We start from the raw sequence: 14,794 nt of genomic DNA, 5'->3' as shown, positions 1-14,794 counted from the left end.
ATAAAAGGATTTATTGAAACAAGAATCTTTTTAAAATTCTAAATATAGATAGAGGCTTCGTATTCAAAGAATCAAATTCATTTAGGAAATAATCATTAGTGTATAAATTTTGAATAATAAGTAGGTAATAATTGATATCTTCTTCAAGGAAAATATTTAAAAATAAGGCTAAAAATTTTGATATTTTTTGTTTTCTAAATTCCTTGTTCGAATTCTAAGAAACATACAACATCAAAGAAGTAATATATAATGGAACTTGTGTGATGAGTTGATTATAAAAATTCCGGTGTTCACCAGTGAGAATTTCTTCACCTCAAGACTAAAAACACCTTTTTAATCTTGCCCAGAGCTTTCAGTCCGGATAGCTCTGGACCGAAAGCTCTGGGCAAGATCAAAAAGGTGTTTTTAGTCTTGAGGTGAAGAAATTCTCACTGGTGATCACCGGAATTTTTATAATCAACGTCAGAGAAGGTCTATGAACAAGAAGGTCTTGTTCAAATTCTAACAAACTTACGACATTGAAGAAGACCTATGGAGGCTATCTATTGAAAAAAATTTTAAGCCGCTATCTTATTTATCTTGGAAGATATTGAATTTTAAAATTTTCGATTTGTGACTTTTTGCCCCAGTCTCCCCTAATATTAAGTTGGATATTACATACCTTTAGTCAACAAATTGTACAAGTCCTTATTACCAGAAGTATTTAAAATGTTACAAAGATAATTTCTTCCTAGAACAATTGGACGAAAATTCCCAAAAGCTCCCAGTAAAAAGTCCAAGAATGGGTATATTTGTATTTTTTCTCTTCTTTATTTGTATAACAAAATTATTTTGGTTTTACTTTGCGCTATGTCTCGTATATTTTTCCAATATTCTCTCTCATTAGTTTTTTTCATCTGATTTTATCTTTTCATCTCTTCATTTAAAGTTCCATTTTTTTGTCACTTCAAATAGAAAAATTATCATTTCCATTTAAAATTTTTCTATATTTTTTTTATATCATAGTTCTTTTTCTTCATAAACATAAATTGTATTTTTTTTCTTCTTGTCAACAGTAACAATAATCATAATTTATAATCAGATAAGTACAATAATATCATGTGTCATTGTTTAAATAGAGTTTAAATATGAAATAATTGTTTTTTTTCCTTTACTTTCTCTCAATATAGTTTTACATATAATTTTTCTCTTCTTTTCCACTTTGTGTTCTAACGTCGAATAGAGATTAACAAATAATTCAATTTCTTTCTATGGTTTTTTTTGTATATTTTTCATTCACAGACGCTGGAATGCTTTTTTTTTTACTTTTGTGTGAATAAATGTTTTACAATAAGGATGGCTTTGAAGAGATTTTCAAACTGAAAGAGGTTTGTTAATGGTTTTTAGTTGATTTTCTTTTGTTTTATCGAGTACACGAGTTTTTTTTACTTTTAGAAATTGTGTGTGTGCAATTTAAAATTATCAATTTGTATATTTCACCATTTTTTTCTCCAGTATTCTTTTGCTTCATCCTCTGAAAATATAACTACCGTATTTGTTTTCTTGGTAACCATAAATGCTTTTTTCTATTTTTTATATCTTTAGAATATATTCATCTTTTAATATGTGTTGTTTATTCTAGAGTAGCTAGTTTTTTCTCCATTCCATCGGCTTTTTGTTTTTTTTTACTATTTTATTTTTTCATCTTAATGATTTTTTTATCAGTTTTATTTCACTCAATGAACCTTCTAAACCAATATAATTTCTTCTTTTCTCGATACAAAAAATATACGTTAACAAATCTAAGTCATAGTTAATATGGATTAATTTATAAACTTTTTTACCAATATGTTTTTTTTTCAAATTTTCTTCGCTCATCAAAATTAATGCATTATCTGATGTGTGTGTCTTTTTGTATATAAAAAACTTCTCTTCTTTTTTTTAACTATTTAGTCTATCATGTAAAACAATCAAAAATACCTCACATGAATTATTATGAAGAGAAATGAAAATAATTTTCAAAGTATAAATCCTTCTATAAGGATCTTATCGGTTTTTTGGTAAGTTTTTTTTTATTTAAATATTGTAGGAAATGACACGTCTTTATCCCCCTTATTCACTTTCAATTTATTTATGCAATATTCTCTATTTTAGAATAGTAACTTATTATTTTCATTCTCTTTACGGGTGTATTTAGTACATTGTTAAGGTTTTTCTTCTTCTTCACTTTAAGTCGTTTAATATGATATACAGAAAACAATAATGTGCCTAATTTTTTTTCTTTGTCATTTATTATATAGAAAAATTGTGCAAATTATTAAGAGATTTCACTTTTTCTTGTTTTTTTTTCTTTAATTATCTATATAATTCAATATTTCATTTATTATATTATTTTTTCTTTATCCTTTATATTAAAAGTACATTAAAATTGACTTTCTCGAACAGTTCAACGAAAAAATCAAAGCAAAAGGTTGTTTTGCCTTCATACAATTTTTTCTCATTTTTTTTTTGGAGGGGTGAAATTAGTTGAGAGTTTTCCTTTTACTAATATATACAAATTTATACTGTTTTTTTTGTGAGTGTATTCTCTTCAGCTTCCTATATCGCACTCTTTAAAAAGTTTTATACAAAATCAACTAAAAGAACACATTTAGGTATTTTTTTCTTGTTTTCGCTTTTTCTCTTTGTTTTCCATTTTTTTGCGATAATTTTCATCTGGCTTACTCTTTTGACAGCTGTCAAATTTTTCTAGCTGCTTAACGTCTGTCAGCTTTTTTCTAGTTGTACAACTGCTGTCAATTGAGTTACCTAATAGACAGTTGTAAGATTTTCCTTGTAATAAAATGGTTGTCAATTGATTTGCTTGTTCGACAGCTGTCAGTTTTTTCTAGTAGTTAAGCGGCTGTCTATTGATATATTTGTTCAAAAGATGGCAGTTTTTAAAATAGTCAAATAGCTGTCAATTGATTTAGTTGTTCAACAGCTGCCAGTTTTTCTACAAGTTCAACGGCATTGAACTTGATTTACTCGTTGAACATCTGTTGGATTTTTTTTAGAAATTAAATGGATACCAATTGATTTACTTGCTCGACATCTTTCAGTTTTTTAGGTCTTTAGTTTTTTTGAATTGATTTACTTGATGTTAAACAACTGTCAGATTTTTCTAGTAGTGAAATGGCTGCCAATTGATTTACTTCTCCAACAACTGTCAGTTTTTCTAGTAGTTATACTGTTCACAATTGGTGTTAAACAACTGTCAGTGTTTCTAGTAGTTAAGCGGCTTTCAATTCAATCAAACAACTGACTGTTTTTACTAATAATTAAACGGTTTTGAACTGATTTACTTGTTGAACAGCTGTAAGTTTTTCTAGTAGTGATAGAGCTGTCAATTGATATCCTTGTTCAACAGCTGTTAGTTTTTCTAGTAGTTATCTGTTTGAAATTTATCAGGTTTTATAGCTGCTTCGTGACCTTGCATTAAGCAAGTAGTTTAGTAATTTACGAATTTTCTAACAGTTTGACAAATTTCAATCCAACTAACGAATTAAGAGTCGCTAACAAGTCTACTAGTTTGACAACTTCCAGGTTGACTAATATTTTTGTAATCGTCATTTTGACAGAAAGATTGACAAATTCAGATGGATATTTGGCAGCTATTAAAGTGAGTAAAAGATTTACAGTCGGCAGCACGACTAGCAAACGAATGGCTGTCTCTTTATTTAACACTTTGACAGCTGTCATAACAATGACAGTTTTAGAGCTGCCACTTGTTTCACATTTCTTTGCGAAATCTCTCAAATTAACAAGATTAACAGCTTTTAAATCCAGATGGATATTTTATAGCCGTTAAAGTGACTAGAATTTTGACAGTCGACAGCACGTTTAGCAGTTGAACAGCTGTTTAATTTCTTTACCATTTTGACAGCTGTCGTCACAGCTAGCAATTTGACACCTGTCTCTGTGGTTCTTATTTTAACAGCTGACACCACATTCCATGAGTTTTTGATGGACAGTTTGGATATTTAGAAATAAGGATATTTTTATGAGAAATAATGGAGTTTGACTCACTTAACGTCACAATTCACTTCAAGTAGCTCATTCATTTTTTTTATTTGAGGATTCATAGGGAGGGAAAATGTTTTAGTTGGTGTGGTTGTTGATAACATAACCTTGACGTTTTGCAATTGGTAGTATTTGTTGCTTTTTTTTAAAATCATTTTCTCTTCACCTTACAAATTAGTAAATCAATATATTAAGTATTTCATGTGTGTAATATCTACATATAATTATGTTAATATTATATTTAAATTTAGAATTTCGTTTGTAGCAGACATAAACAGGAATCACCTGGGGTGCTGTCCATTCGGCTGATTTCGGGTTCAATTCGTGCGATCGCGTGTTGAAAATTAGTAAAAATGAGAAAAGTCGATTGTGGGATTCTGTCCCGAGTGAGTTTATCGTTTCGAGGGGGATTTTCGCGCAGTGTTTTTTTTTTCATTCTATAATATTTTGTAATGGGAAATCGGTCAAAGGTCAGCACCTTAGGAATTCCTTACACGTTTACATCCAATACGTTTTTTTTTCTTTATATAAAGTGGCTTCAGAATCAACGTGCCTTATTAATTTTTTTTTCACTTTCTCATTAATTTTCTCATTTTTACCTTTTTTTATAATAACTTTTAAATACCTTTTAATATTACTTGTTTATTATTTCACTCATAATTTTTATTAGTTTACTTATTCTTCACTTCCATTTTTTTTATGTATGAAAAGATATTGCTTAAACTTTTAAATATATCTTTTTTTTTCTGTCATATTTTCCTCATCATTAATTAATAATTTTTTTTTCCTAACTTGCACATTGATTCAAAGGACTTGATAAAATGGTATTTCCTCCTCGTGTCTCTGGGTTTATTTTTTTTTAAACTCACTTTTGCCCTCAGTATACCTCTAATATAAAATTTACACATTTCTTGGTGAGTTAATGAGATTTTTTTTGGGTTTTTTCTGACATTATTCTAATATAGGATTTGGGATTCTGTCGCGTGAATTTTCTGTCTTTATTTTCTACGAATGAATTAGTGAGTGCAATTTTCTTGTTTATTAACGTTTTTTCATCCTTTTTTTATGGGAATTTTCCTCGTGAAATGAGATTTATCTTTAAGTAGGAAAGAAAAGAATTGGATGGTAGTTTCTGCGCTTAAAATCAATTGTGAGTAGTTTTTCTTAATTTTCTTTTGAAAATTGTCTGTTTATCTACTTGGAATTCCGTTCAATTCTTGTCACTGTTTTTTTTACATAAATGTATATATTTATATATACGATTATATAATAGGTGTCTTCACTTTCTTTTACTCAATATATAATATTTAATATTCTTTAGCATTGTATAGTTTTTTTTTAGAGTTACTTTTTTTGTTCACATCCGTGTGATTTCGTGTGTAGTAAATTTACTAATAATAATCGCTATGTAATATACATTTTTTTGCAATGTAACTTGACTTTACATAAACTGGTGTGTAATGTGTGTTTCAGGGTGCATTTTATATCAATTGTAATTGTCCTACTGCTAGCACTAACTCCGTTATCACCCTCCTGGATACACCTTTGAATTGGCTGATCTTCTCCCCTGTAACCTTTCCTTTTTTTTTGATCTAGATTAGAATTTTCTCTATTTAAACCCCTTTCAATATTAATCTTTCGTGTCGCTTTCTGATGGCCATGTCACATATAAGATTAATATTAAGATTAATACTTTCTGAACTGCGAGAATGCCAAAAAAAGATAGCAAGTGTTTTATCATGCCTCTCTCTCGCGTTTCGCTCGAAAACCGACCGAATCACAGTTGGCACGCATGGAAAATTGCTCGAATTGCCTGTAATACGATTCAGAAAGCAATTAATACGAACAGTAATATCTTACTCATCGTATTACTCCACTAGAGGGTACTCTTTCTAACACACGTGATATTCCATTTGAATTTTGAACACTATATACCTCTCTCTCCGGCTTTTCTTAATATTAATATTAATCTTATATGTGACACCGCGATGATGTGAAAAACTTCAAGTGCTCGTTCGTGGAATCACTATTTAAGAATTTGAATGCAAACATGCAGAATAATTTACCATGGTTTTCTTTTGGATTTACCTATTTTTTCCAATGATACCCTGCCTTTTAATATAATACTAATGTTACTAAAAATTATTTCGTCCCCACGTTTCAATTATTCGCTCACCCCATTCTTCTCGTTCTAAAGGTTTACCTTATTTTTTGTCTAAAGGAAATCCACCGCGAAATGAATGCACGACACTTAAAGAAATTAACAAAGTTTTGTGCCTAATTCGAGCAGAAAATTGCCTCAATATTTTTTTTTTGTGCTGGATATTTAATGAAGTATTTCCAAAAAAATTTCAACACAATATGAGTTAATAAATGCTTAAAGTAATTTTAGTCAATGCAGTCAGAAATACTACTTTGTTACGTTACTGCAACCACTGATGTCAAACTACATGATCATTCTGCTCCTACTTAGCACTGAAGGCGTTAAAATCGCTAAAATTATTTGCACATAACCTCAAATGCTCTTCCTTTTAAAAAATTGAGGTTAAAGTGGGTAAGAGTAATTTTAATTATCACTATCAAACTTAGAATTTTTCACTAAACTTTTAAAATTCTTTAGTCATGACCAGGGAATCTATAGAACGATTCAAACGTTTTTGACATAACCTTCAAATCCGTTTCACGTTGGAATAATTCTTTTAACTATTTCACATTTATTAACAAATTAGAATTATTGTTCAACGTCAGATTATTCGCCATAACACCATCTACATAACCTCAAATATTCTGTCTTTTGAATAATTTAGGTTAAAGTGGATAAGGAAAGAAGTAATTGCAGGAGTAATCAGAGACCTTTAAGATGATGTTCATACCGTTGTGGCGAATAATCTAATCTTGAACTATAATCCTAATTTGTTAATAAATATTAAGTAGTTCAGGGAATTAATCCAATATAATGCAGATTTTGAGGTTATGTTAAAACTGTTCGAGGGGTTCTATCGCTTTCCTGCATAGTTCTTTATATTTGCTGCACTTAGTTGATATATTTTAAGTTTGATTCTTTACAAAATCGAAAAATGTAATATTTTGGCCTCCGGAATACAATATCGGTCCTTCAAGATCCTTGCACATTTTCCTACATAAACTTCAAGGACCGATACTTTATTCCTAAAGACGAAATATTTTATTTTTCAATTCTGTAAAAAATCAAACTTTAAGTTTATCATCTAAATCCGGGAAATATAAAGAGCTGACCACGGGATCGATCGAATCGCTTGAACGATTTTAACATAACCTCAAAATCTGCATTATATTGAATTAATTCCCTTAACTACTTAATGTTTTTTTGCCATAACGGTATTAAAAATCTATTATTTGTAATATCATAGGTCTTAGATATATCGATTTTGATAACGATCTATTTTGAGACCAAAGAAAATTCTCGAAAGATTATAAGAATATTCCACATAATTTTACTTGAATTACATCTGATTCTTCCAGATTTTTTTACCAGAAAATGGCGTAGTTGCTGTACTTATTCTAAACACAACCTAAAATCGTTTTAAAACCCGAATATAACCTTAAATCTGTTATAAGACCGAAACAAATTATAATGTTACAACAAAAGAAGTTTCGGGAGCACAACATTTTTGTGGCCAGAAATCGCTGAAGTCGTGAAAATGTTCTCAACATAACCTCAAAAACTTTGGGGATCATTTAATCGATTCTGGCTAGTTTGAAACCAAAGTGCTTATTATAAAAAAAATAGAAGCGTGTTACTGCAAAGTCAGTAATCTGCTCATCATAACCTCAAAATATTTAACCATCGTTTTTATTCAGAGAAACGTTTTCAATGAGGGAACTGTGCATTGCCTTAAAACTTTTTGGCTAATTGAAAGTTAATTTATATTTCTGATTTGTTAATAGTATAAATTTTTGGTAACGATTGCAACATAACCTAGTTAAGTAGTTCAAAAATCAATAAAATGTATTGATGATAACCTCACAGATTTCTAATGTTGTAAATAAAAGGTTAGATACGTTGGGTTTAGTCATTTTTGAAGGATTATTCTAATCATAAAAATTGTCTGGATCATTTTAGGTTTATCCAGCAGCTCTATGATCGACAAAATATTAAATATAACCTCAACGGAGTAAACATAACCTCAAAATTTATGATCATTTTTTGCGTTTTGCATCAGAAAACCGAAAAATCTTATTTTATTAATGAATCCGTATAAATCAAGTAAACGTAAAAGCATTTGCAACAGATGTCGTTTTACCTGTTTAAACGTTCTTGACATAACCTTATAATATTCAAATTATTAGCCACATTAAATAATTCAGAATGTTATTTGAATGTATTTTAGCATCAGTGATTGCAATATTCCTAATTCCCAATAATTTACTGGAAGGTCCTAGATTTGAAACCCTTGTCAGTTTGACGTAAGATAAAATTCACGTAAATTTCACTGAAATATTCCCACGCTTTATTTGTCATGGTAAAATTTATAACCTCTTTCCAATCGCAAAACCGTCGCGAGTTTTTAGAAAGAGTACCTAGAAAAAACATTGCAAAAGAAGTCCATTAGTAAGAATGATTGCGTTAAATTGAGCAAACCGGAAGGAGGATGCAGTCAAAGGCATGCGAAAAATGTTTATTTTTTTTTATTTAATTCCTAAATAAAGAAATGTTTTGATTGATGATAGAGGGGAATCTATGACTAAGTGTGTTAATATTATGGGGATGAGGTGCAATGGGATCGGACGTTCCTCCATTCTTTTCAAACATTCAATCTCTTCACATTTAACATTTTAAAGACATTTTTCTCTTAGTCAAATATCACCATGTTTTTGTCATAATCTCCACTGAATCTCCGAGTTCTCCGCATTTTTTTTTACTCATTTGTTTCTGATTTATTCTTTTGATTCCGTGTTTTTTGTTTGTTTTTTTGTTTGCTTAAAATGTATCTTCTTCTGGATTAAGGCCAAGGTGTCACGAGGTTATGTCCTGGCGTGACGTCACACTGTTGTGGGTACACAAAACATAACCTTGCGACAGCTCGGGGTAAAGCGTTTCTGGATATTCAATCACAAAATAACTCGATGAGAAAAATCAATCTTTTCGTGCTGTTCTCATTTAACATTAATCGATCCGAATCTCATTTGTTTTATTTATTTTTTCTTGTATCTGTGAAGTTCTTTTACAAAGTTTAGCGCTTAAAAAGAAAATGTGTGGTGTTTTATTTTATTTTTTTAATATTTTGTTTTAACTTAACAACTTAGAATGGTGTTTTAGCAACTTGATGGGAGCGTTCGATGATGCTTTTTTTTTGGACCACTCTCAATGCATTATATTTATTTATTTTTTTCCTTAAGTGCTCTATAATTGCAAGATGTTCAAACGAGATGGCAGCCATTGTTTTTAGTCCTTGGTGCTCGAAAACAAAACAATGGGATGGCATATCGTCCAAGTACCTTGCTCGATTAAAGGGTCCTCCTTGAGGGAGATTGGCAATTTCACATCCCGATGCGTAATGGAGATTTTTATTTTGAGAAATATTTACTAGTAGATTTCTCTTTATGAAAAAATCCTATACACGATTTTGTTCTATCCACAGTGATTTCTGCAAGTAAATGGTGCTGCAATATTCGGGAATTTTCTCTTAAATGTTTTTTTTTTGTGCAGGATTATTTAGTTTCACTTAAAATTATTACAAATGGATTTTTTTTTCATCAATAAAAAAAATGACCTAAGAAAATGTCACATTACAGAGAATTTTACAATTAAGGAGCGCATTATCTCTCATGAACACAAATCCACATTTTGTTCTCATTTTTTTTTTGGTAGTTTAAGAAAATCTTTAATATCTTTGGCATCTTAGTTGGAAGCAAATTCTTACACCACACAAAGTAAAATTATCTCCTTTTCTTCGCTTCATTTTTTTTTTTTAACTTTCTCTTCAAAAAAGAATTAACTATTTAGAGCAGAGCACTTGATAAATGTTTTTCTTCTCATTTTCCTTTTTTTGTATTTTTCTAGTTTAAGTTTTTTTTTCGATTAGTCTTAACAGAAAAGCACATCGGGATGACACATTAATGGATTGTTTTTTTTATAAAAAATGTGATTTTTGCTTGATTTAGTTTTTCTTTATGTTTAATCTTATGTGTGTGTTAAGATGAGAGCTTCAGTTTTATGCGGGTGGAGCTTTTTTTTTTACTTCTTTCGCTACTTATCTATTTATCTTCACCCAGGAGCACCAAGTCATCGGCCACTACATCGCTGACATGCAGATAAATTATCCAGTACATAAGATTGAAGCACACAAAACACACGGGAAAGACTATTCGAGAGTATTTGTCAATATCTGACGGTGTAATTCCTAGAAGCTTATTAATATCCTGTGAAGAAATGGAAATGATGCCCAATCAGTTCAATGAAAATGACAGTTAACCGTTGATAATTCAAATTTTTGAAAGTCAACCAACTCAACGAAAAGTGACAATGAAATTTTGAGAATTTTAATATGTTCAACAGACTTGAGGATGTTGATACTGGCTTCCAGTGAAGTTTATTTATTTAAGCTCCGCCCACAAATAACAAGCCACACCTCTCTTATGGGCTATTTCTCAAAAATGTTGATTTTTACTGTTTCTATATTCAATGGAATACTTTGTACCACTTTGATACAAGCCACTTCCATTGTGTCCCGTTTCTACATGGCACTGTCCCTTAAAATTAGGCCACGCCCCTTCAAATTTGTGTTTTTTATTTATTCAATCAAGATACAATGGATTCACTCAAAGCACTACATCTTGGTTATTTAATGTTGGATAACGTTTTTATAACTTGTTTCGTTGAAATAACCGTATTTTAACGTTGGCAGAACAATAATTTCTGGTTAAGTAATTTTATGCTGTTTGGGAAATTAAGCTTGGTTGAATTTTCAAACTTTTTGTGCAATATTAATTGCATTTAAATACAGATAGGGTAAGTGTGCCAAATTTCGGCATAGTTGCATGCAAGCGCCAAAGTCTCAAGATTGAAATGTAATATCTTTAATAGAAATTGATTTTTTTTATACCTTCTACTTAAGGAGTGTTGCTTAGAACCTAGTAGACAGTTTATAGTCTTTATTTACTCTAAAATCATTCTTAATACATTTTAAAATGAATAAAAATGTAGACATAGCTTTGGTGCCCTATTTCGGCCATCTTCATTCTCATAGTTCCTTGCCCTTCAGGAATTCTTCCAATATCTTTTTCACGTCATCTCGTTTATCGTAGCTACATTTTTTGTTATTCTTTTGCATTATATAATCTCTAGAGTACGTAAAAACTAAACATTCATAAAAATTCGAGGAACAAAAGAGGTGGCCGAAATTGCAAGCTGGCCGGAATTTGGCACACTTACCGTAATCAATAAACAGAGCAAGTTACTGAAATCGTACAGTTTTCTCGTTTTCCACGGAGTGGAGATAGAAAAAATCCTACTTTAAGCCAGAATCAAACTGGAGATCTCCCATTAACTAAACGAGTGCTCTATCGTCTGATCTATTCCCTTCTTTCAGTAATAACCTTCCCGATTTGAGAGTTCTCTTCGGTTGAGATTTTTTCTGTACCGATTCGAAGGTATATCAGAGAGAACTTACCTAAAAACTCGTTGGAAGTTCGAACTTTAAAACTGACAAGTTTCACAAAATTGAGTAAGTTCATGAAGGGGACATTTATTTGAATAAATTTCAATTCAAACGTTCCGTCATCCTGAAATTCCACAAAACTACACAAAAATTTACTTTTTACAGCAAACGTTTACACAAGAAGTGTCAAGAATAACGAAAAACGAAATGGCAGAACAATCAGCGCTGAAGCGTCGAATACGTGAACTTGCACTTTAGGCTTCCGGTAGATTTTCGAATAGGTCTGACTTGGCTTTGTCTCATCGAAAGATTGTTACTGAACGGAGCCATTAATGGCCACATCGGGATCTCAGTGGCGCAATAAGTAAGACCGTTGGGTTTTGGGCGGATCGATCCCCGGATTGTGCCACAGTTGTTGTGAGTTCGAGTCCCGCCCGGTGCAAGAATCTGAATGTTTGATTTAGACAATTTTCACAGGCAATTTTCAGGTAATTTTTGTATAGTTTTGTGGAATTTCAGAACGTTGGAATTGCAGTATCCATTCAAATAGAGGTCCTTTGGATGAACTTGATCACTTTTGTGAAACTCGTCGGTTTATAAATGTTCGAACTTCCAACGGATTTTTAAGCAAGTTCTCTCGCATATTAAAGATATTACTGAACATAAGGATTCCTTCCTTCATTGCTCAAAGGCTGGCTTTCAACAACTAACTTTAATTCAATAAATCACTAAATAACAAATTTTAAATAGTAATAGCATTTAAAATTAAGTAAGTACTACAAATGGGTGTGGCCTAAAATATATTTTGGGCGGAGCTTATTCTTGAATAGTAACCCATGTGTGGGATATCTTTAAGTCTTCCGTCAATATCATTTACAATTCTTTCTAAAATACTTATTTGTTTTTCTTAATCAAGAGATATAACTTCAAATAACTTTTAACAAAAAAAATGTAACAATAATTAGGTCGTTTGAGCTATTTTATTAAGGAAAGGTGTAGCATGTAACTTTCTTTCTTTCTTTCTCAACTTAATTGTGACTTATTCTACTTTTTGAAGTGTAGATGGCGCTCAAAAAGCTGTGAATTTCTTATTAGAATTACGACTATTTAGAGCTGTCAGACTCAAAGTAGACTTAACGTTGATTGGTCAAATTTAGTAGATAAAACTTTTTGATCAAATTAAAGAAATAAAATTCATCTAGTAGAACAACTTTCAAGTCTGTAGAGCATGAATATATCAGTCAAATTTTCTTATGATAATTTAAATATGACAGTTAATAAGTGACAGTTAAAAGTGTCAAAAGTGATTGTACAAAATCAATCATGAACTCTATGGTGAATATGGTTTGAAGTTTTTGAAATGTGTTAAATGAACAAACCATTCCTAAGTTTTTTTTTAACGTTTTGATTTTGATATATTTGTTTTTCGTATTTGAGACAAAAGAGACTTTTCCGTTGACAATTCAAATATTTGAAATGAAGATAAATGTGATCTACCTTAAGCCTAGGCCCGAGCCCTACCTTTCCCGGGTGAATGAGGTGAGGAGGTGATGGCCCGCCGGCCTCCTCATCGGGTCCGCTACCGCTACCGCCGCCGCCGCCGCCACCGCCACGGTCTCCGCCACCGGGTCCAGCAGCTCCGCCCCGTCCTCCGTTGATTGTGTTCTCGAGGGTGCCACCCTTCGAGTGAGCCTTGGGATCGTTGACTTTGAAGCGCACCTCCTGGAACAAGGGTCCCACTATCGAGCAACCGCGCGATCCAACGTTTGGTTGCACGCTTGAAAAACCAGCTGGGCGGCTACTCACTGTTTGTTTTGGCGCATGGATGTGACCATGGCTATGCCCATGGCCATGTCCATGTCCATGATCACCACCTCCTCCGCCGCCGCCGCCGCCTGCCCCACTGCCAGGCGGCGGCTGGCCGCCGTCCACTTGCAGCTTCTTCTGCTCAGCAATCTTCTGGATTGCCATAAATCGTTGTTTGCGCATTTGAATTCGCTTCGCCATGTAGCCAACCGTGGCATATTCTGCAAGCATTTACAACAGACCTTGTATTAGAATTTAGATACCTTGTGAACTACAGCAAAGACTAAACACAGAGCCGTTACAACGAGATTTAGCACTTTTTACCACACATAAAAAGAATTGACAAAGAAAGATTTTCACGAGACAAGATTTGTGGGATGGTCAGAAGGAGCTGCAGCAGCTCGGGTCTGTTGATCTTCAGCCATACCACAGAAATTAATTACACCATGCTGCTACAGGGAGTATATCCCTTGGTTGCAAAAGGACTCTCAGTATCCATTTGTTGACACAAAATATGACACTCAACACCAAAAACAGAGACACATTTGAGGGATTATGTTTGTTTCTTTAAGGTGACCAGATACTGCAAAGGTATATTATTAAGCAGGACTCAGGCTTTTGGGGTGATGTTTCAATACATGTGATACTTCAAAAGCAAAGTGAAAACATAAAGCGATTAAATATATTGGAAATGTGGTTTTCATTTAGTAAATACTAGGTTGAGGTATTTAAATAATACAAGAAATGGTTGGGGTTGATGACCGAACCCCCTATTGAAACTTGGTAAGTAATACCAAATAGGAAATTAAGGTTTATAAAAGCAATTCTTACTAGGAAGACCAAGGAATACTGTAGTATCTTTGCTAATGAATTCATCTGATAGAAAACCCTTACTGTCTTCCCCCTCCCCCCCCACAAAATCATGTTTAAAAAAATTCTAAGGTGATCTAAGGACAGGGTACAAGTATTTTACTAGGCTAAATTGGCAAGTGTAAACAGAATTTAAATCTCAGAAGTCAAGATGTATTTTCATGCGCTTTGATAAATAGTAGAAAACCAGAACCAAGCCCTTACTTCAAAAAAAATTATTATTATTTAGAAAATTCCTTGATTAAAAATTTTAAATTTTGTAGATTTGCTCTTGGGAGATTTATGGATATTTTAAGGAAACAAAGGCTTCTTAGAATGAATTTTGATCGAATTAAGAGACTAAATGAATTTTGATTCCTGTTGAATCTGTCTAAAGCGGTCTTCAGGATGAAGTTTGGCCTAGTTTCCGTCCCAGAAATCTAAATAACAACCAGTTT

The 14,794-nt window shown here is 32.0% G+C and overlaps 1 protein-coding gene across 19 annotated transcripts in view; it reads right to left on the bottom strand.

Annotated features, from left to right (window-relative positions):
- Positions 1-782: 782 nt before the first annotated feature.
- Positions 783-14,794, bottom strand: part of LOC129800793 (gamma-aminobutyric acid receptor subunit beta) — a 74,636-nt gene continuing 60,624 nt past the window's right edge. For 6 of the 19 annotated variants that reach the window (XM_055845438.1, XM_055845434.1, XM_055845437.1 and 3 more), the window contains 2 exons: positions 13,179-13,708; positions 783-10,443 (listed from right to left, as the gene is read on the bottom strand). In XM_055845438.1, the coding sequence (XP_055701413.1) occupies positions 10,279-10,443; positions 13,179-13,708 (695 nt within the window). In that variant the 3' untranslated portion in view covers positions 783-10,278. The remainder of the gene's footprint in view (positions 10,444-13,178; positions 13,709-14,794) is intronic. The other 13 variants (XM_055845443.1, XM_055845440.1, XM_055845451.1 and 10 more) reach the window with 5 other exon arrangements.

The sequence above is a fragment of the Phlebotomus papatasi genome, chromosome 2 (assembly GCF_024763615.1).
Source record: "Phlebotomus papatasi isolate M1 chromosome 2, Ppap_2.1, whole genome shotgun sequence".
In the NCBI taxonomy this organism is placed as follows: domain Eukaryota; kingdom Metazoa; phylum Arthropoda; class Insecta; order Diptera; family Psychodidae; genus Phlebotomus; species Phlebotomus papatasi.
This window is presented reverse-complemented; position numbering and strand designations above follow the sequence as displayed.